Source organism: Mobula hypostoma, chromosome 10 (genome assembly GCF_963921235.1).
Source record: "Mobula hypostoma chromosome 10, sMobHyp1.1, whole genome shotgun sequence".
Lineage (NCBI taxonomy): Eukaryota > Metazoa > Chordata > Chondrichthyes > Myliobatiformes > Myliobatidae > Mobula > Mobula hypostoma.
The window spans coordinates 28,231,624-28,254,031 of NC_086106.1; the positions used below are offsets into that span (position 1 = coordinate 28,231,624).

At 46.6% G+C, this 22,408-nt stretch overlaps 1 protein-coding gene across 1 annotated transcript in view; it reads right to left on the reverse strand.

Moving 5' to 3' along the window:
• LOC134352787 (zinc finger protein 271-like) overlaps positions 1–22,408 on the reverse strand; it is a 47,201-nt gene that overhangs the window by 16,789 nt on the left and 8,004 nt on the right. The window contains exon 3 of the mRNA XM_063060254.1: positions 21,288–21,296. Coding sequence (XP_062916324.1) covers positions 21,288–21,296 — 9 coding nt within the window. The remainder of the gene's footprint in view (positions 1–21,287; positions 21,297–22,408) is intronic.

Sequence of the window (22,408 nt, forward strand, 5' to 3'; positions counted from 1 at the left end):
CTGAGTGTTTTCAGTGCTTTCTGCATTCCCCTGTTGTCGGTCCTGTTAAACATTACTCTTGGTTCCCACTTCCTACATTGGTAGAAGCCATACTCAAATCATTAAACAACCCAAAGCTGGTTCCATGAATGGGAGACTTTGATTTACTAATTGGGTAGGGTTCTTTGGATGTAACAGTTAACATGAATACAAGTAGATGTGGTGTACTTGGATTTCCATAGGGCCAAAAGACAAAGGAGCAGAATTAGGCCATTCAGCCCATCGAGTCTGCTCCGCCATTTCATCATGCTGATCCATTTCCCTCTTAACCCCATTCCCCATAACCTTTCACACCCTGACTAATCAAGAACCCATCAACTTCCATAGCCGCTTGGGCAATGAATTCCACAGATTCACCACCCTCTGGCTAAAGAATTTCCCCCTTATCTCTGTTCAAAATGGACATCCTTGTATTTTGAAGCTCTGTCATCTGATCCTGGACTCCCCCCTCCACCATAGGAAACATCCTCTTCATATCCACTCTGTCTATGCCTTTCAACATACAATCGGTTTCAATGCGATTTCCAACCCCCCACCTAATTCTTCTAAATTCCGGAGACTACAGGCCCTGAGTCTTCAATCACTGCTCCTATGGTAAAACGTTCATTCCCAGGAATATTCTCGTGATATCTCCTCTGAACCCTTTCCAATGTCAGCACATCCTTTCTTAGATAAAGGTCCCAAAACTGCTCACAATACTCTACAAGTGAGGTCTTGCCAGTGCCTTGCAGAGCCTCAACATTATTGCTTTTATCTTCTAGTCCTCTCGAAATGAATGCTAACATTGCATTCACCTTCCTGACCATCGATTCAACCTGCAAATTAACCCTTAAGTAATCCTGCACAAGGATTTCTAGGTCCCTTTGCACCTGATTTTTGAATTTTCTTTCCACTTAGAAAATAGTCTATGCTTATATTCCTTCTACCAAAGTGCATGACCACACACTTCCTGACACTGTCCATTTGCCACCTCTGTCCACTCTCTTAATCTGTCTAAGTCCTTCTTCAACCTCTCTCCTATCTCAACCCTATCTGCCCCTCCACCTATCTTTGTATCATCTGCAGACTTGGCCACAAAGCCATCAATTTCATCATCCAATTCGTAGGCATACAACTCAAAAAGAATCAGTCCCAACACAGACCCTTGTGGAACACCATTAGTCACCAGCGGCCAATCCAAAAAGGCTCCCTTCATTCCCACTCCTGCCTCCTGTCCACCAGTCAATGCTCTATCCGTGCCGGTATCTTTCCTGTGACACCCTGGGCTCTTAACTTGTTTAGTAGCCTCCTGTGCAGCACCTTGTCAAAGGCCTTCTGAAAATCCAAGTACAAAACATCCACCAATTCTCCTTTGTCTATCCTGCTTGTTATTTCCTCAAAGAATTCCAAATACATGTCAGGCAAGATATTTCCTTAAGGAAACCATGCTGACTTTGCCTCTAAGTACCCTGAAAACACATTCTTAACAATGGACTCCAACATCTTCCCAACACTGAAGGCTGGCTAACTGACCTATAATTTCCTTTCTGCTGCCTCCTTCTTGAGGAGTGGAGTGACATTCGCAATTTCCCAGATGTCCGGAACCATATCAGAATCGATTCTTGAAAGACCATTACTAATGCCTCCACAATCTCTTTGGCCACATCTTTCAGAACCCTGCTGTGTAGTCCATCTTATCCGGGAGATTTATCAGACCTATCAGCTCCCCAAGCACCTTGACCTTAGTAAAATACAACTACACAAACCTCCGGCCCGACATCCATGAACTTCCCGCATACTGCTAGTGTCTTCCTCAGTGAAGACTGATGCAAAATATTTATTCAGTTTGTCCGTCATTTCCTTGTCCTCTATTACTACCTCTCCAGCCTATTTTCCAGTGGTCCAATATCTAATATCATATCTAATATCATATTCCATCTTTTTCTTCCACCCCCCATGGTTTTTTTACTTGACTTCTGTTGGCTTTAAAATTTTCCCAACCCTCCTATTTCTCATTAATTTTGCTCTATTAGATTCGATCCAACTTTATTGTCATTGTGCCAAGTACAGATACAAAGCCAATGAAATGCAGTTAGCATCTGACCAGAAATGCAAAGAATAGTGTTATTTACAAAATAACTGCGAATAAAAAGTAAGTGTTGCAGCACACAAATATAAAAGTACTGAGACAGTACAATACAGATGCAATAGCGCTGTGATGTGAGGTTCAGTAGGGTCACAGCCTCAGGGAAGAAGCTGTTCCTGTGCCTGCTGGTGCAGGAGCAGAGGCTCCTGTAGCGCCTACCGGATGGGAGGAGAGTAAAAAGTCCATGGTTAGGGTGAGATGCATCTTTGATAATGCTATCACCTGTCTTTTGCTTTTATGTTGGCCTTAACTTCCTCTATCTGCCACAGTTGCATCATTCTACCTTTATAATACTTCGTTTTTTTTTGGATATATCTATCCTGTGCCTTCCAAATTGCACCCAGAAACTCCAGCCATTGCTGTACTGCCACAATCCCTGCTAGTGTGCCTCCCAATCAACTTTGGGCAGCTCCTCTCTCATGCCTCTGTAATTCCCTTTACTCCACTGGAATACTGATACATCTGACTTAAGGTAATGGAACGCTTAGGTAACAGTGATCATAATATGATAGACTTCTCCCTCTCAAATTAGAGGGTGAATTCTATCACATTATGATCACTGTTACCTAAGCGTTCCATTACCTTAAGCTCCCTAATCATATCCAGTTCACTGCACAACCAGAGTTGCTGATCCCCTAATGGGTTCAAACACAGCTGCTCCAAAAAGCCATCTCGGGGGCATTCCACAAGTTCTATCGCTTGGGATCCAGCATCAACTGGATTTTCCTAACTATCTGCATATTAAAATTCCCCATTACTAACATAACGTTGCCTTTTTGACATGCTTTTTCTATCTCGCACTGTAATATATAGACCACATCCTGGCTACTGTTCAGATCAATTCCCATTAGGGTTTTCTTACTCTTGCAGTTTATTAACTCTACATCTTCCAATCCAATATCACCTCTTTCTAATGATTTGATTTCATTTTTTACAGGCAGAGCCTCTCCTCCTCCTCTGCCTACCCGCCTTTCCTTCTGATAGATTGTGTATCCTTGGATATTAAGCTCCCAACTACAATTGTCTTTCAGCCATGACTCTGTGATACACACATCATACCTGCCAATTTCTAAAATGTGCTACAAGATCATCTGCCTTATTTCTTATACTGCGTGCTTTCGAATACAACACTTTCAGTCCTGTATTTGTCCCCCTTCCCACTGACTGCAATTTTACCCTATCATTCGCCTGTCCTTTCTGTCTCACTATAGACTACCTCTGCTTGTCAACCAACCTCTGGTTCCCATCCTCCTGCCAAATTAGTTTAAACCCTCCCCAAAGCTCTAGCAAACCTGCCCACAAGGATATTGGCGCTCATTGGGTTCAGGTGTAGCCCGTCCTTTTTGTACAGGTCATACCTTCCCCAAAAGAGATCCTAATGATACAGAAATCTGAAACCCTGCCCCCTGCACCAGTTCCTCAGCCACACATTCACCTGCCAAATCATCCTATTCTCACCCTCAATGGCACATGCAGCAATCCAGAGATAGTTACCCTGGAGGTCCTGCTATTCAGCTTTCTAATTAGCTCTCTAAATTCTCGATTTAGGAGCTCCTCTCTTTTCCTTCCTATGTAATCGGTGCCAGTATGTACCAAGATGTCTGGCTGCTCACCCTCCACCGTTAGAATGTTGTGGACACAATCTGACCACGGCACCTGGGAGACAACGTAAAATTTTGGCCTCTCTATTGCATCCCCTATCTACTCCTCTAACTCTGGAATACCCAATCACCACTGCATTCCTCCTCTGTCCCCTTCCCTTCTGAGCCACAGCGCCAGAGATCCGATCACTGTGGCCCCCCGTTAGGTCTTCCTACCACCCCCCAACAGAATTCAAAATGGTATTCTTGTTATTGAGGGGTCAGGCCATAGGCTGCCTTCCCTGTCCTGACAGGCAACCATTCACCTGCCTCCTGCAACCTAGGGGTGACTACCTCCCTGTAGTTCCTAGCTATCATTTCAGCTTCCCTTATGAGCCAAAGGTCATTGAGTTTCCAGGAGGAGTTTGATAAATTATTACATGAAACCATATTGCGTACCTGTATGTACTGCACAAGGTAAGTGTACACCAGCTTAGGGGAATTATGTTGGTATGGAATATGGAATTGATCAACAGAAATCACAGAATTGCAATAGATGGCTCATTTTTGGCTCCACAGTAGTCCTGTGGAAACCTCAGGTCCCACACTATCGGGTTCAGAAACATCATTACCCTGCGACCATCAGGCTCCTGGACCAGTGTGGATAATTTCACCCACCTCAACTCTGAACTGATTCCACAACCTGCAACTCACTTTCAAAGACTCTACGACTCATGTTCTCAGTATTATTTATTCCTCAGTTCGCACACTTAGTCTTTTTTTGCACATTGATTGTCTGTCAGTCTTTTTATGTATAGTTTTCATAAATTCTATTGAATTTCCTTATTTTCCTGCAAGAAAATGAGCCTTATGACAGTGTGACATCTTCATACTTCGATAATACATCTACGTTGATTTTTTTTGTCTTTGGGACATGACACAGGGAGCCTCAGCTATTTATTCAATTGTGAGGTGCAGCCAGCTGCCTTGACGAAAGGTGGGTTAGCAAGATTCAGGGGGCACCCAAAGGGATAGAGACAAACTGTGCAAGTGGGCATAAAGATGGCAGATGAAATTGGCAGAAGAATAGAAAATAGTTATTTCAAAATGATGGGAGTGCATGGAGATCTGGGTTCCTCCTTCGTGGAACACGAAAGGTGAGCATTCAGGTACGGCAAGTGATTTGGGAAGGTTCTAGAGCAATACAGCACAGAAACAGGCCCTTTGGCCCGATTGGTCCATTCCGACCACAGTACCTCCTGCTAATTCCAGCCGCTTGCCTTCGGCCCTTCCCCTCCATGTACCTGTCCAGGTGCCACTTAAACTTTGAAATTGTGTTTGCCTCGACCACTTCCTCTGGCAACTCGTTGTGAGATGGATGTAAGAAATACAAATTCTAATTCTAATTCTTTCCAGGTACTCAAAAGACAGTAGACAATAGGTGCAGGAGTAGGCCATTCGGCCCTTCGAGCCAGCACCGCCATTCACTGTGATCATGGCTGATCATCCACTATCAGTATCCAGTTCCTGCCTTATCCCCATAACCTTTGATTCCGCTATCTTTAAGAGCTCTATCCATCTCTTTCTTGAAAGCATCCAGAGACCTGGCCTCCACAGCCTTCTGTGGCAGAGCATTCCACATATCCACCACTCTCTGGGTGAAAAAGTTTTTCCTCAAATCTGTTCTAAATGGCCTACCCCTTATTCTTAAACTGTGACCTCTGGTTCTGGATTTACCCATCAGCGGGAACATGCTTCCTGCCTCCAGCGTGTCCAATCCCTTAATAATCTTATATGTTTCAATCAGATCCCCTGTGTGTACAGTAAGTCACTTCTTTCCAATCTGCCCCCTCTCATCCTGTATCTTTCCATGCTGGGGAAAAGCCTATGACTGTCCATTTTATCATATCCCTCAACCTCGCATTCTCCAGGAAATAAAGATCCAACGTAGCCAACCTCTCCCTTTATCTCAGGCCGTTTAATGCAGGCAATCTCTTCCGGCTTGAAGGCTGGCCTTTATTGGAAGGGGTGTGAAGTGTAAGGGATGCTTTGATGCAACACTACAGGGTTCTGGTGAGACTTCATGTGGACGATTATGGCGATTTCATCTCACTGTACTTCCGAGACAATATACTGGCACGGAGGAACAGCAAAGAAGCTTCACTGAGCCCATTCTTGGAAGGTAGGGTTTTTGTATGAAGAAAGATTGAGTAGTTTAGCCCAGACTCACTGAAGTTAAAAAGAAAGAGATGTGATCTTTTGGAAACACACTTGATTCTGAAGAAAACGCTGAGACAGTGCTTTCCTTGCTGGGGCAATCTAGACCTAAGGGGTGTAGTTTTAGAATAAGAGGGCCACTATTTAATATGGGTAGAAAGATGAATTTTGTCTCTGAGAAGGTTGTGACATGAGGTGAAGGTATTGAACATGGAATACAGGAAGGAGATGGAGAGACTGGCAACGTGGTAACATTTCAACAATCTTTCCCTCAAGGTCAGAAAAACAAAAGTGACTTCAGGGAGTGGGGCGGTGTGGCTTACATCGAAGGTGCATCAAGGAGCTGTTTCGCCTTGGGTTATTGCACGGACCAGGCCCTCATACTGTGGCATTGCCTGTTACAGCCACCCAGGGAGGAAGTGCCAAGTGCTGGAATCTGTGCTAATAACACCTGCAGGCCGGCTCTCCCATCAGTAATGCTCTCTAGTGTTTGCTCGCTGGAAAACAAATTGCATTACCTTTGTCTGCAGCTGACCCAGAGTGAGATGAGGAAATGCTGTGGGCTTATTCTTACAGAAACATGGCCCCAGGACAAAATCCCATGCACCATCAATCTACAGGAATCACTCTGAGACTTGTGCTAATATTATTTTGTGATCTTATTGTGATTTATTGTAACTATATGTGCTGTATGTGACTATAAGGACACGACCCACCCAGCCAACAGACTTTTCGTCCCTCTTCCCTCCGGGAGAAAGTTCAGGAGTTTGAAGATTCATACAGCCAGATTTGGGAACAGCTTCTTTCCAACTGTGATAAGACTGCTGAACGGATCCTGACCCGGATCTGGGCCGTACCCTCCAAATATCCGGACCTGCCTCTCGGTTTTTTTCGCACTACCTTACTTCCCATTTTTGTATTGATTTTAACTAATTTTAATATTTTTAATATTTAATATTTGTAATCCAGGGAGTGTGAAGCACAAAATCAAATATCACTGTGATGATTGTACGTTCTAGTACCAACTGTTTGGCGACAATAAAGTAAAAAGTATCCTGTGGTTTGCACTTTGGCCCCGGAGGCACAGTACATGTGTATGCTTGAATGACAATAAACTTGAAGTGGAAGTGGTTGAGTGCTTCGAGTTCCTAAGAATGAACATCACCAATAGTCTGTCCTAGTCCAAGCATGTAGACGCCTGGCCAAGAAAGGACACCAGTGTCTCCGCTTCCTCAGGAGGCTAAAGGAATTCAGCAGGACCACATTGACCCTTCTCAGTTTGCATTGATGCCCCTTAGAAAGCGTCTTGTCTGGATGCATATCGGCTTAGTGTGGTGTCTGCTCTGCAACTTTTGGGAGCAGTGGAGTCAGGTCACCACATCATGAACACCCACCTCCTCTGTGGACTTCATCTTCCTTCTGGTTGGTGAAGCTGCCAGCGTAATCAAAGATCACTCCCACCGTGGGCATCGTCTCTTCTCCACAAACCCCACTCCCCTCTCCCTGCCTCCCATCAGGCAGAGTCCTGGTGCCTGTAAACGTTGAGGAGCCGAGCCCTGTGTGAAAAGCCTCTCAAGCACTTGAAACATTCTCCAAGGAGGTCATGATTGGCCATGACCAGAAAGAAGGTATAAGAACAGAATTGGGCCATTCTGCCCTGCCATTCAATGATGGCTAGTTTTTTTTACCCCATTCTTCCACCTTCTCTCTGTAACCCTTAACCCCCCTCACTAATCAATACTTATCAATTTCTGCCTTATACATATCCACAGGACTCGGCCTCCAGAGCCCTCTGTGGTTTCTAGTTCCACAGATTCACCTCCCTCACGGTAAAAAAAATTCCTCATCATCACTGTTCTAAAGGGACGCTGTAGAGCAGTGAGCAGAACTGGCCCGACCCTCTGCCTTTTCAATCTATCTGGCCCAGCGTTCAAACCGTCCAAGCATCGGGTCATTCTTTACACCAGGACCTGGGCCTTGTCGCATCAATATGCTCTGGGCCTGGACCTCGCCGCCACACTTCGGCCTGTACCTGATCTTTCCAAATCAACCTGGGGTTTAGATCAGTCAGGCTCTCGGTTTAGGAGGATGGGTCTCGAATCTGCCTCTCCTCCACTCTACTCTGCTCACTCCAGCTTTCCTCGACCTCACCCCAATTTTGCCTCGCCTCGCAGCCGTACACTCCAATGTTTGACTCAGCCTCGCCTTTGCTCGACTCTCCATTGTTTGCGGTGATTGTTTACCATAAATTTTACAAGAGGAAGTGCTGGTAATAAAGTATTTCGTAGTATTCTTCGGTTTGTTTGCCACCAGTAAGTAATCACTGGGCATAACCAGCACCATCTTAAGCCAGCTGTTAATGAAAAGACTTTTGCACAGAACCGTGGTAATTTTATGTATTGCACTGTACTGTCACACACACAAAAAAAAAACAAATTTCATGATGTATGTGAGTGATGATAAACCTGATTCTGATATGGGTCTCCCAAGGTGAACTGAGAGTGGGAAGGGGGGCATGGTTGGGAAAAGAGGAAGGAAGCGGGAAGCACCAAAGAGAGATTCAGTAATGGTCAATAAACCAATTGGTTGGAATGAAGTGACGTTGCCTGCTGTCTCAAGGCTGGGTGTGTCTGCACCTGCCCCGGCACTCCTTCTCCATACCCCACCCGCGGCGTTCCACCCTCGCCATTCTCAACATCCTTTGCTCCCGCCAGATTTACAAACTCGCTCTCCGCTCCACCTTGACAAATGCAAAAGTCCTATATAGTTAGGGTGTCCATATGTGCCAAAGACTTTTGCACATGTGATAAATAAATCTGAATCTGAATGATTGGCTCCAACTTGTCAGGGTTAGTTGTACAATCAAATAAATGATACTAAAAGAAGCACATAAGAATAAAGCACTTCAGAACAAATCATCTCTGTGACACGGTGTCAAGAAAACAACCTCTCCCTCAATGTTGCAAAAACAGAGGAGCTGGTTGTGGATTACAGGAGGAATGGAGACAGGCTAACCCCTATTGACCTCAATGGATCTAGGGTTGAGAGGGTGAACAGCTTCAAGTTCCTCGGCATTCACATCACTGAGGACCCCACGTGGTCTGTACATACCAGCTGTGTGGTGAAAAAGGCACAACGTTTCCTCTTTCACCTCAGATGGTTGAGGAAGTTTGGTATGGGCCCCCAAATCCTAAGAACTTTCTACAGGGGCAACAATTGAGAGCATCCTGACTGGCTGCATCAGTGCCTGGTATGGGAACTGTACCTCCCTCAATCGCAGGACTCTGCAGAGAGTGGTGCGGACAGCCCAGCACATCTGTAGATGTGAACTTCCCATGATTCAGGACATTTACAAGGGCAGGTGTGTAAAAAGGGCCCGAAGGATCACTGGGGACCCAAGTCACCCCAACCACAAACTGTTCCAGTTGCTACCATCCGGGAAATGGTACCGCAGCATTAAAGCCAGGACCAACAGGCTCCAGGACAGCTTCTTCCACCAGGCCATCAGACTGATGAACTCACGCTGATTTGAGTGTACTCTATATTACATTGACTGTTCTATTTATTCTAAATTATTATAAAATTACTATGATCGCACATTGCACATTTAGACAGAGACGTAACATAAAGATTTTTACTCGTCGTGTATGTGAAGGATGTAAATGCAATTCAGTTCATAGTTTTATTTGTAGAAAGTGGAAATGGAATTAATTTTTGCTGCGCTGGGATGCTTATTTTCCTCCACAAATGCTTACAAAAAGTGGTGGACACGGCCCAGTCCATCACAGGAAAAGCCCTCCCCACCACTGAGCTCATCTACATGATGCATTTCCACAAGAGAGCAGCATCCACTATCAGGAATCCCCACCAACCAAGCCATGCTCTCTCCTCACTGCTGTCACCGGAAAGGAGGTACAGGTCCCACCCCACCAGGTTCAGGAACAGTTATTACCCCTCAACCATCAGGCTCCTGAACCAGAGGGGATAACTTCACTCACCCAAACCCTGAACTGATTCCACAACCTACAGACTCACTTTCAAGGCATCTACAGCTCATGTTGTCAGAACTATTTAGTGATCTATCTATTTATTGTACAGTATTTGCACAATTTGTCTTCATTTGCACAGTGGATGTTTATCAGTCTTTGTGTGTGGGTTTTCATTGATTCTATTGTATTTCTTCATTCTACTGTGAATGCCTGCAAGAAAATGAATCTTAGGGTAGTATATGGTGACATATACTTTCATAATAAATTTATTTTGAATTAAATATACACCCCTTAAGTTAACACATGAGAAAATTACAAATAATTGAAGTATTTACAGTTAATCAATGAAGGGAGGCTCTTGTCCTTCCTTCCCGTGCTCCCAACCTTTGCCCTTCCTTCCCGTGTCTCCCGACCTTTTCTCTTCCTTCCCGTGTCTCCCGACCTTTTCTCTTCCTCCCCGTGTCTCCCGACCTTTTCTCTTCCTCCCCGTGTCTCCCGACCTTTGCCCCACATTCCCAGTCAACATTAGTGTGGTCACGGATCCCTACGCCGGCTCTGACCAGGTTCAGCACTCCGGAGGTGATTCCCTGGTGTTACCCGGGCTGGCTCTACACAGACCGGTGCAACGACGTGGAGGGGCTCGAATCTGGTTTTCATCTCTGACCTGAGCTTTTCCCAACTTCCATTCCACGTTAATGGCTGTTTAAGTGGTTGAGCGCTTGTGAGTTCTGAAAGGAGCTGCAGGTAAAATCCAGCACAGTGTGTTTAGAGCAGTTGTGATGTAGATTCGAAATGGAATCAAACTCTTGAATTCCAGCTGTTTTGATGGCAGGGGAAATGAACCCACAAGTTCAAGTTCAGCTCATTGTTATTCAGCCATAGACAATGTAGTCATAGTCAGACTTTATTGATCCCGGGGGAAATTGGTTTTCGTTACAGTTGCACCATAAATAATAAATAGTAATAAAACCATAAATAGTTAAATAGTAATATGTAAATTATGCCAGGAAATAAGTCCAGGACCAGCCTATTGGCTCAGGGTGTCTGACCCTCCAAGGGAGCAGTTGTAAAGTTTGATGGCTACAGGCAGGAATGACTTCCTATGACGCTCTGTGTTGCATCTCGGTGGAATGAGTCTCTGGCTGAATGTACTCCTGTGCCCACCCAGTCCATTATGTAGTGGATGGGAGACATTGTCCAAGATGGCATGCAACTTGGACAGCATCCTCTTTTCAAACACCACCGTCAGAGAGTCCAGTTCCATCCCCACAACATGACTGGCCTTAAGAATGAGTTTGTTGATTCTGTTGGTGTCTGCTACCCTCAGCCTGCTGCCCCAGCACACCACAGCAAACATGATAACACTAGCCACCACAGACTCGTAGAACATCCTCAGCATCATCCGGCAGATGATAAAGGACCTCAGTCTCCTGCAGACAATGAGACTATGTTCCTCTGGGCTAAGGTGTGCGACACTATATATATACAGTGTTAGATTATGAGGACACGCAGTCCTCTTTTATTGTCATTTAGTAATGCATGCATTAAGAAATAATACAATATTTCCTCCGGTGTGATATCACAAAACACAGGACAGACCAAGACTGAAAAAACTAACAAAACCACATAATTATAACATATAGTTACAACAGTGCAACAATACCATAACTTGATGAAGAAATCCACGAGCACAGTAAAAAGTTCAAAGTCTCTCAGATGTCCCACACCTCCCGCAGACGGGAGAAGGAAGAAAAACTCTCCCTGCCATGCCCGACCACAGTCCGACTCTGAGTCGTCCAAAAACTTCGAGCGCTGATCAGCTTTCCGACACCAAGTACTGAGCGCCATCTCTGTCCGAACGATTCGACCTCAATCTCGGTCGCCAACAGCAGGCAAAGCCGGGGATTTTGAGGCCTTCCCTCTGGAAGATTCCCGACCACGCAGTACCAACAGCTGCGAACTGGCATTTCAGAAATTTCTCCAGATGTTCCTCAGTGCTTTCACGTCTGTCTCCATCAAATCAGAATTGTCCACGGCCCCTATTTAACGGATATGATGTCATTTTTCACCGGAGGGCTGCGCACGAGCAGCACGCTGCTCTCGCTCCTCCCGCATATAACACACACATAGCACAAAAAGTTATATTACCAGAAATAAATGAACAAATAATAAGTTGAAAAGTAAACTGTATCTCTGAGGATCTAACCTGGTCCCAATATAATGATGCAGCTATAAAGAAGGCAAGATAGTGCCTTTATTTCATTCAGAGTTTGAAGAGATTTGCCTTGGTTAAAGCAATTGAAAACTTCTACAACTGCACCACGGAGAGCGTTCTGATTGGCTGCATCACTGTCTGGTATAAGGGGTGGGGTGTGGTACTGCACAGGACCAAACGAAGCTGCAGAAAGTTGTAAAATTAGTCAGCTTCATCTTGGGTACCAGCCTCCATAGTACCCAAGACATCTTCAAGGAGTGGTGCCACAGGAAGGCGTCGTGAAGGACCCCCATCACCCAGGGCATGTCCACTTCTCATTGTTACCTTCAGGAAGGAGGTACAGAAGCCTGAAGGCACACACTCAGCGATTCAGGAACAGTTTCTTCCCGTCTGCCATCCGATTCCTAAATGGACATTGAACCCATGAACACTACCTCACTATATAGTGCCTCTGCTTTTGCACTATTTTTAATCTATTCAATATACACACATACATATACTTACTGTAATTGATTTATTCCTTTCAATATTATCATGTATTGCATTGAACTGCTGCTGCTAAGTAAACAGATTTCACGTCACATGCTGGTGATAATAAACCTGATTCTGACTATTTAATGCTACTCGCAGACCTGGGTGGTGGCAGGGAGTAGTCTTACAGACAACAGGAGAAAGCTGTTCCCCATCCTAACAGTTCTTGTCTTAATTCTACGGTAAATCCTGCCTGATGGTAGAGGGTCAAAGAGATTGTTGGACAGTTGGGATAGGTCCTTGATAATGCTCAGGGCCCTGTGTATGCAGCGCTCCTGTTAAATATCTCTGACGGATGGAAGAGAGACCCCAATGAGCCCCTCAGTCATTTTCACAATCCTTTGTAGTGACTTGTGGTCAGATGCCTTGCAATTCCTGTACCAAACGATGATGGTGACCTCAACAGCAATCGTTCAGCTCTGCGAGTGATATCTCAGTAGTAACTGCAGAACTTCAATTGGTAAAACATCTTCTCCTCGCTGACAAAGTTCCAAATTCAAAGTAAGTTTCTTATTGAAGTATATATATGTCACCCTGAGATTCATTTTCTTGTGGGCAAGAAAGCACAAAGGAACACAAAAGAATCAATGAAAGACCGTACACAACAGAGATGGAGCAAACACCAATTGTGAAAAAAACAGCAAACTGTACAAATACAAGAAGAAAATTAATAATAATAATAATTAATTAATTAACAATAAATTTTGAGAACACAAGATGAAGTGTCCTTGAAGCTGAGTCCATCAGTTGTGGGAACAGTTCAGTGATGGGGTGAGTGCAGTTCAGGAGCCTGATGGTTGAGGGGTAATAACTGTTCCTGAACAGTCAACACCCAAAGAATGTGTTCTGCGCCTGCTGCTCCACTCTCTATATGGTCGTGATTGTGTGGCTAGGTGCAGCTCAAATGCTGTCTACAAAATTGCCGAAGACGTAACTGCTGTTGGCTGAATCTCAGACGAGGAGGGACACAGGAGCGAGACCGATCAGTTAGTTGAGTGGTGTCACAACAACAGCATCACACACAACATCAGCAAGGCGAAGGAATTGATTACCCTTCAGAAAGGGGAAGTCGGGAGAACACATACCAGGCGCCATCGAGGTGTCAGCAGTGGAAAGAGCGAGCAGCTTGAAGTTCCTGGGGTCAGCATCTCGGAGGATCTATCCTGGTTCCAATACATCGCTGAAAGCACACTGGTGGCTTTACTTCATTAGGAATTTGAGGAGATTTGGTATGTCAAGGTTCAAAGTAAATTTATTATCTAAGTACATATATGTCACTACATCCTACCCTGAGGAGATTCATTTTCTTGTGGGCATACTCAATAAATCTATAGAATAATAACCATAATAGAATTAATGAAAGATTGCACCAACTTGGGAGTTCAACCAGTGGGCAATAGACAACAAACTGCAAATACAAAAAGAAAGAAATAATAATAAATAAACCAGCAATAAATATCGAGAACATGAGATGCAGAGTCCTTGACAGAGAGTCCATTGGCTGTGGGAACATTTCAATAATGGGGCAAGGGAAGCTGAGGGAAGTTATCTCCTTTGGTTCGAAAGCCTGATGGTTGAGGGGTAGTAACCGTTCCTGAAGCTGGTGGTGTGAGTCATGAGGCTGCTGTACCTTCTTCCCAATGGAAGCAGAGAGAAGAGAGCGTGTCCTGGGTGGTCGGGGCCATTGATGATGGATGTGGCTTTTCTGTGACAATGCTTCGTGCAGGTGTGCTCAACGGTGGGGAGGGCTTTACCTGAGATAAACTGGGCTATATCCACTGTCTTAGCAATTGTCTATAGATGTACTGTGAAGAGCGTTCTGACCACTTCCACAGCTGGTACAAAGGCTCCAATACATAGGATCGCAAAAAAGCTGCAGAGGATTGTAGTCTCAGCCAGCTCCATCACGGGCTCAAACCTCCCCAAGACTGAGGACATCTTCAAAATGCAGTGTGTCAAGAAGATGGTATCCATTATTAAGGACCGTCACCATCCAGGACATGGGCTGACCAGAAATGCACTGAGAGCGGTAAGCGTAAAGGAGGGGGGCTTGCCGTTCTGGTTAACAACGGATGGTGCAATCCTGGTCATATTACGATCGAGGAACGTGTTTGTAGCCCGGATATTGAACTTTTTACTGTTGGACTCCGGCCATATTCCACCGAGATACAATACTGGGCATCATTGGAGGTTGTTCCTGCCTGTGGCCGTCGAGCTTTGCAGCCCCTCCCGTGGAGGGTCAGACACCCTGAGCCAATAGGCTGGTCCTGGACTTATTTCCATCTGGCATAGTTTGCATATTGTTGTTTGATTGTTTGTGGTTTTTGTATTGCTATATTTATGCTCTATTCTTGGTTGGTGCAGCTGTAACGAAACCCAGTTTCCCTCGGGATCAATAAAGTATGTCTGTCTATCTATCTATCTATGTTCTCTTCTCGGGGAGGAGGTACAGGAGCATGATCTGTGATTAAGAACTGTTTTTTCCCCATCCACTGTCAGACATCTGAATGGTCCATGAACACTATTCATTTGATTTTGTAATTTATAGGTTTTTATGTCTCTGCATCGCTGCCACAGGACAACAAATTCATTCCTCTCTCATATTTGCCTCCACTCGTACTTCTGTCAGCACATGCCAGGCACTCTGCCCTCTCTGTGCAAACGAGAACTTGCCCTGCACACCTCCTTCTCACTTTAAATGAATGCCTGCTAGTATTAGACAGTACAACTCTGGGGATAAAGATACTGCCTCTCTGCTCTTTACTTCTGCAAAAATTGTGTATAGTTTATGTTTAATGTATGTTTTTCTTGAGAATGCTGCTTATCTGATGTCATGTGCTTGTGATGCCCCTGCAGGTAATTTTTCATTGCACCGGTACACACTTGTACGACAATAACCTCGACATGACCAAGCCTTGCAGAATTCTTATAAACTTCTATCAGGTCCCCCCATCACAGCCCTCCCAGGGCCTTTGAGAAAACAACACAGGTTTATCTACCTTCTCCTTGGACCACATGCCATTGAATGCAGGCACCATCCTGGTAAGCCTCTTCTGCGCCCTCTCCAAAGTCTCCACATTCTTTCTACAATGGGGCAACCAGAATTGAATGTAGTATTCTGGATGTGACCTAACCTGTTATTTTATGTAATCAATTCCTGACTCTTGGGATTCAGTGCTTTGATGAATAAAGGAGTCCACTTCTTTACCATCTTATTGACCTGCGTAGCCACTTCCGACTTGGACCCCAAGAATTTTCCGTACATCAGCTCTGTTGGATCCTGTAGCAGTGTACTTCCCTTTTACATTTAATCTCACTGGGTTAAATTTAATCCATAATTTCTGCACCCATATCTGCAACTGATCTGTATCCGGCTACATACGTCCCTTGGCAACCTTCTACACCATCCACACCACCACCAATCCTTGTACTGTCTGCAAACCCACCCATCCACGTTTTCACCCGAGTCACCGAGGCACCTGTATGGATCCCTGCAGAATGACACGAGTCACAGGACCCAATCCAGAATGGATTTGCTTTGGGTACAGAAAAAAAACGTGTTGCTGCAGATAATCAGTAGACTAGTCAGCACCCGAGGAGGGACATGGCAGTTGATATTTTGGGTCGGGACTCTACATCCTGGCTGGGAGAGTTCACGTTCCTAGTTGTCAGCACCTCAGAGGATCAGTCCTGGTCCCAATGCTTTGAGACAAAGAAAGCACATCAGCTGCTCTACTTCATTTGGTGTTAGAGCAGATTTGGTCTATCGCCTGGTACAGATGTGTAGCAGAGAGCATTCTGACTAGTTACATTACAGTTATGGAGTAGAGCTATAGAGTATTACAGCTCAGGAACAGGCCTTTTGGCCCATCTAGTCTGTGCCAGCCTGGTCTTATGGCTAGATCTATCGCCTTCCATACCTCATCCATGCACCTGTCCAAACTTCTCTCACACTTGCACTCAAATCTGCATCCACTCATTCCACATGCTGAGTGTAAAAGTTCCCCCTCAGGTTCTCCTTAAATGCTTCACCTTTCACCCTGACCCTATGACCTCTAGTTCGAGTCTCACTCAACCTGAGGGGAAAATACCTGCACGCGTTCACCCTTTCTGTACTCCTCATAATTTTGTATGCCTCCATACGATCATCCCTCACTCTCCTACGCTCCAGGGAATAAAATCCTAACCTATTCAACCTTTCCCTATAACTCAGATCCTCGAGTCCTGGCAACATCCTTGTAGGTTTTCCCTGTATTCTCTCAATCGTATTAATATCTTTCCTTTTGGCAGGTGACTGGAACTGCACACAATGTTCCAAATTCAGCCTCACCAACATGTTACACAACTTCAACACAACATCCCAACTTAATGCTGTGATTTATGAAGGCCAATGTGCCAAATCTCCAACACACAGGATCACAGAGGCTGTAGAGTCAGTCAGGCACAACCCTCCCCACCATCAAGGACACCCTCAAGAGGCAGCATCCATCATTGACAACCCTCATCATCCTGGATACGTCCTCGACCATTGGGATGGAGGTACAGGAGCCCGAAGACCCACTCAATTCTTTTAAGAACAGATTCTTTCCCCTCCTGCCCACCAGCCATCAGATTTCTGAGTGATCCGGGTCATTAACTCATTATTCATCTATATACTTTCTAACTGAGAGTAATGTTTATGTCTCACACTGTACTGCTGCCGCAGAAAAAACAAATTTCGCGGCCTACATCAGTGATAGTACACCTGATTCTGATTCTGTGAGCAGAGGGGGGTGGCCACTGCGGAGAGGTGACAGGGTGGGATGCAGCAGGAGCTGACGAGAGGGCGGTGGGATCCAGGTGAGGAAGGGTTGTTGGACAGATGGAGTTTGGTGGAGGGGAGGGAAGGGCAGAGGCACGGAATGGTGGTTGGGGGGGGATAGAAGCCAGGAGGCGACAGGTCCGGACAACAAAGGGCTACAGATTGTGTAATCTGATAGGAAAGGAAGGGGAAGGGGAGATGTGGTGGGCAAGAGGGAATGCGGAGAGGAGCCAGTGGGAGGAGGGGGTGTTTGATGCTCAGATGGGAATGGTCAGGGGACTCACCTGGAGAAAGGTGTGAGGATGGTCAGTGTGCAGGAGTGAGATTGGACACCCAGGTGAGTGACACTGCAACAATGTGACGTAGCAGCAAAACCAGGCCATTCAGCCCATTGCCCCACCTTCCTATCGTGGCCAACTCGCTGAGCGTCATGAAAGCTAAGTGCTGATTTAGGAAGAGGAACGAGGGTGAACACGCCCCAGTCTACACTGGGGGAATCGATGACGGAGAAAGTCAGCTGCTTTCAATTCGCCGGTGACTAGAGGTGTCCCACATGGGGTCTGTGTTGGGACAGATTCTTTTCCTGTTAAATGTCAGTGATTTGGGTGATGGAATTGATGGCTTTGTGGCCAAGTTCGCGGACGATACAAAGATAGGTGGGGAAGCAGGGAGCCTGCGGAAGGACAGGTTAGGAGAATGGGCAAAGAAGTGGCAGATGGAATACAGTGTCGGGAGGTGTATGGAGATGCACTTTGGTAGAAGTAACAAAAGTGTAAAACTATTTTCGAAAACGTGCAGAAAATTTAAAAGTCGAAGGTGCAAGGGGACCTGGGAGTCCTCGTGCAGGAATCCCCAAAGGTTAACTTGCAGGCTGAGTCGGTGGTGAGGAAGGCAAAGACAACGTCAGCATTGATTTCAAAAGGACTGGAATATAAAAGCAAGGATGTAATGTTAAGGTTTGAAGGCACTGGTGAGGCCTCACTTGGAGTTCTGAGAGCAGTCTTAGGCCCGTTATCTAAGAAAGGATGTGCTACATTGGAGAGGGTCCAGAGGAAGTTCATGACAACGATTCTGGGAATGGAAGGGTTAAAGCACGAGGAGCATTTCATGGCTCTGGGCCTGTACTTGCTGGAATTTAGAAGAACGAGGGGCAGGGGATCTCACTGAAACTTATCAAAAGGCCTAGTGATGTGAAGAGGATGTTTTCTATAATGGGAGAGTCGAGGACCAGAGGGCACCGCCTCAGAATAGAAGAACATCCATTTCGAATGGAGAGCAGGGGGAAATTTCTTTAGCCAGAGCCTGGTGAATCTGTGGAATTCGTTGCCACAGGCGGCTATGGAGGGCAGGTCATTGGGTGTGTCTAAGGCAGAGGTTGGTAGGTTCTTGATTAGTCAAGATGGAAAAGATTATGGGGAGAGTGGGGTTGAGAAGGAAAATGGATCAGCCATGATGAAATGGTGGAGCAGAATCGATGGGCAGAATGGCCTAATTCTGTTCCTATCTCTTCTGATCTTACGGACAGGGTGCTTTCTTCAGTCTCCCGCCTCCAACAGACTCAGAGTTGGACTGCATGGCTGAATCTCAAATGGCTTGCCCCTTATCCTGAGGCTGTGACTCCGTCTTCTCCTCAGCCGTACTGCACTCTGGGGTGCGTTTCAAGGTGTCTGTAAGCTTCAAATAGATCTACTCTCATCCGTCTACACCTTAGGGAATGCAGGCTTGTTGTGTTCAACATTCCCTCGAAGGACAAACTCGCCATCGCAGGAACAAGCCCGTGGAGCCTGCACCTCTCCCTTTGTAGCAACGAGCACCACGCGCGCGCGCGCACACACACACACACACACACACACACACACACACACACACACACACACACAAAATGCTGGAGGAACTCAGTGGGCCAGGCAGACTGGGAACGTTCGACTGTTCATTTTCTCCCACAGCTGCTGCCAATGTGTGTTGCCTAAGATTTCCAGCGTCTGCAGAATCTCTGGGGTCTCCTCTGTGGCAAAGGTATTCTTTTCTAGACAGGGAGGACTAAACTGGGCAGTGTACTCCACTTGGTATCTCTCCAAGGCCCCCTTATTCCTGTACTCAGACCCTCCCAGGAAAAAGGGCAACGTCACTTGGCTTCTTTCCTGTGCATTGCTCCGCACGACAGCTTTCACTGTTTGTGCGCAGTGATAGCCGGGTCAGAATACCCAGCCTACAATCCAATTCAGATTCACACTTACTTACTTGTCACACGTACATCAAAACATTCAGAGAAACGTGTCGTTTGCGTTAACCCAAAGATGCGCTGGGGCTGCCCGCGAGAGTAGCCACACATTCCAGCGACAACACAGCACGTCCACAATGCTTGGCAGCACAACAAAGCAGAACGTACCAAGCGAGAAAGCAACAACAGCTAACCGAGCCCCGTTCCTCCCTCCCACCCACATACAGTCCTCTAACCCCAGGACAGGCTGCCTTTGTTGGCCTTCAACCTCCGTCCACACCCTGCTTGTGCTCTGAACCACTGCCTCAGGTTCCAGACTGGTGTGCAAACCAAACGCTGAAACACCGGGAGTCCCAAACGTTTTGGATGCCGGATCATTGGAGTTTCGCAGCAGATTGATGTATCATTGTGTAGGATGCACCATCCAATATCTCAGAGCACCGTAGACCCTGTTTCAACCCTAACCTCAGCTGTTGTCTATGTGGAGTTCACCCCTTCTCCCTGCGCCTGCACGGGATTACCCTGGAATCTCCAAATCCCAATGGCGTGCGGCTGAATGTTTCATTGGCTGCTATCGTGTAAATGAATTGCAGAATCTGTGTGGGGGGAATGTGGGGAGAATGGCAATGGAATTAATGTGGATGAGTAGAGACGTGTAGCTGCTGGTCAGCAGGGCCTGGCTGGGCCAAAGGGCCTGTTTTCCTGTGGTATCTTTGTGACTGGATGGCCATCTAATCAGCGGTTGGAAATGTTTGAACTTGTACCTACCTACCTGGACTCCTTTTTGTCACCCATAGTTCAGTCCCACCCCACCTACATCCGGGATACATCCCATGCCCTCCACCTCTTCAATAACTTCCAGTTCCCCAGTTCCGACCGCTTCATTTTCACTATGGATGTCCAATCCCTATACACCTCCATTCCCCATGAAGAAGGCCTCAAAGCCCTCCACTACTTTCTGGACAATAGACCTCACCAGTTCCCCAGCACCACTACCCTCCTCCGGTTGGCGGAACTGGTTCTCACACTCAATAACTTCTCCTTTGGCTCTTCCCACTTTCTTCAGACCAAGGGTGTAGCTATGGGAACTCACATGGGCCCTAGCTATGCCTGCCTCTTCGTTGGTTATGTGGAACAGTCTGTGCTCCAAACCTATTCTGTTACTGCTCCCCAACTTTTCCTTCAGTACATTGATGACTACATTGGTGCTGCTTCCTGCACCCATGCTGAGATCGTCAATTTCATCGACTTTACTTCTAACTTCCACCCAGCCCTCAAATTCACTTGGTCTATCTCGGACACTTCTCTCCCCTTTCTCGATCTCTCGGTCTCCATCTCTGGAGACAGACTGTCCACTGACATCTTCTACAAGCCCACTGACTCTCATAACTACCTCAACTATACCTCTTCCCACCCCGCCACATGCAAAAATGCCATTCCCTATTCCCAGTTCCTCCGTCTCTGCCACATCTGCTCCGAAGATGAGGTTTTCCGATCCAGGACATCTCAAATGCCCTCTTTCTTTAAGGATCGTGCTTTCCCTTCTGCCGTCATCACTGATTCCCTCACCCGCATATCCTCCATTTCCCGCACTTTGGCCCTCACCCCATCCTCCCGCCACAACAGGGACAGAGTTCCCCTTGTCCTCACCTACCACCCCACCAGCCTCCGGATCCAGCACATTATCCTCTGCAACTTCCACCACCTTCAGCAGGACCCCACCACTAAGCACATCTTTCCCTCTCCACTTCCCACAGGGATCGGTCCCTCTGCGACTCCCTGGTCCACACATCCCTCCCCACGGATCTCCCACCCGGCACTTATCCCTGTAAGCGCAAGTGCTACACCTGTCCCTACACCTCCCCTCTTGCCACCATTCAGGGCCCCAAACAGCCCTTCCAGGTGAGGCAACACTTCACTTGTGAGTCTGTTGGGATCATCTATTGCATCCGGTGCTCCCGGTGCGGCCTCCTCTACATTGGTGAAACCCGACGCAGATTGGGGGATCACTTCATCGAGCACCTCCACTCCGTCCGCCACAACAGACAAGATCTCCTGGTTGCCACCCACTTCAACTCCGTTTCACATTCCCATTCGGATATGTCCATACATGGCTTCCTCTACTGCCATGATGCTAAACTCAGGTTGGAGGAGCAACACCTCATATACCGTCTGGGTAGTCTCCAGCCCCTTGGTATGAACATAGAATTCTCCAACTTCTGGTAATTCCCTCCCCCTCCCTTCCCCTATCCCTATTTCTCTCTGCCCCTCCCCCAGCTGCCTATCACCTCCCTCATGGTTCCACCTCCTTCTACTACCCATTGTGTTTTCCTCTATTCCTTCTTCACCTTTCCTGCCTATCACCTCCCTGCTTCCCCTCTCCCACCCCTTCATCTTTCCCCTTACTGGTTTTTCACCTGGAACCTACCAGCCTTCTCCTTCCCACCCTCCCCCCACCTTCTTTATAGGGCCTCTGCCTCTTCCCCCTTCAGTCCTGACGAAGGGTTCCGGCCCGAAACGTTGACTGATCGTTTCCACGGATGCTGCCCGACCTGCTGAGTTCCTCCAACGTGTTGTGAGTGTTGCTATCCAATCAGGCGGGAGTCCAAGTGGGCGGGACTTGGGCTCTCTTTATGACACGCCTGCTCTGCGATTGGTTCCTTTGTGATGTCGTCACGACTCGAGCTTCA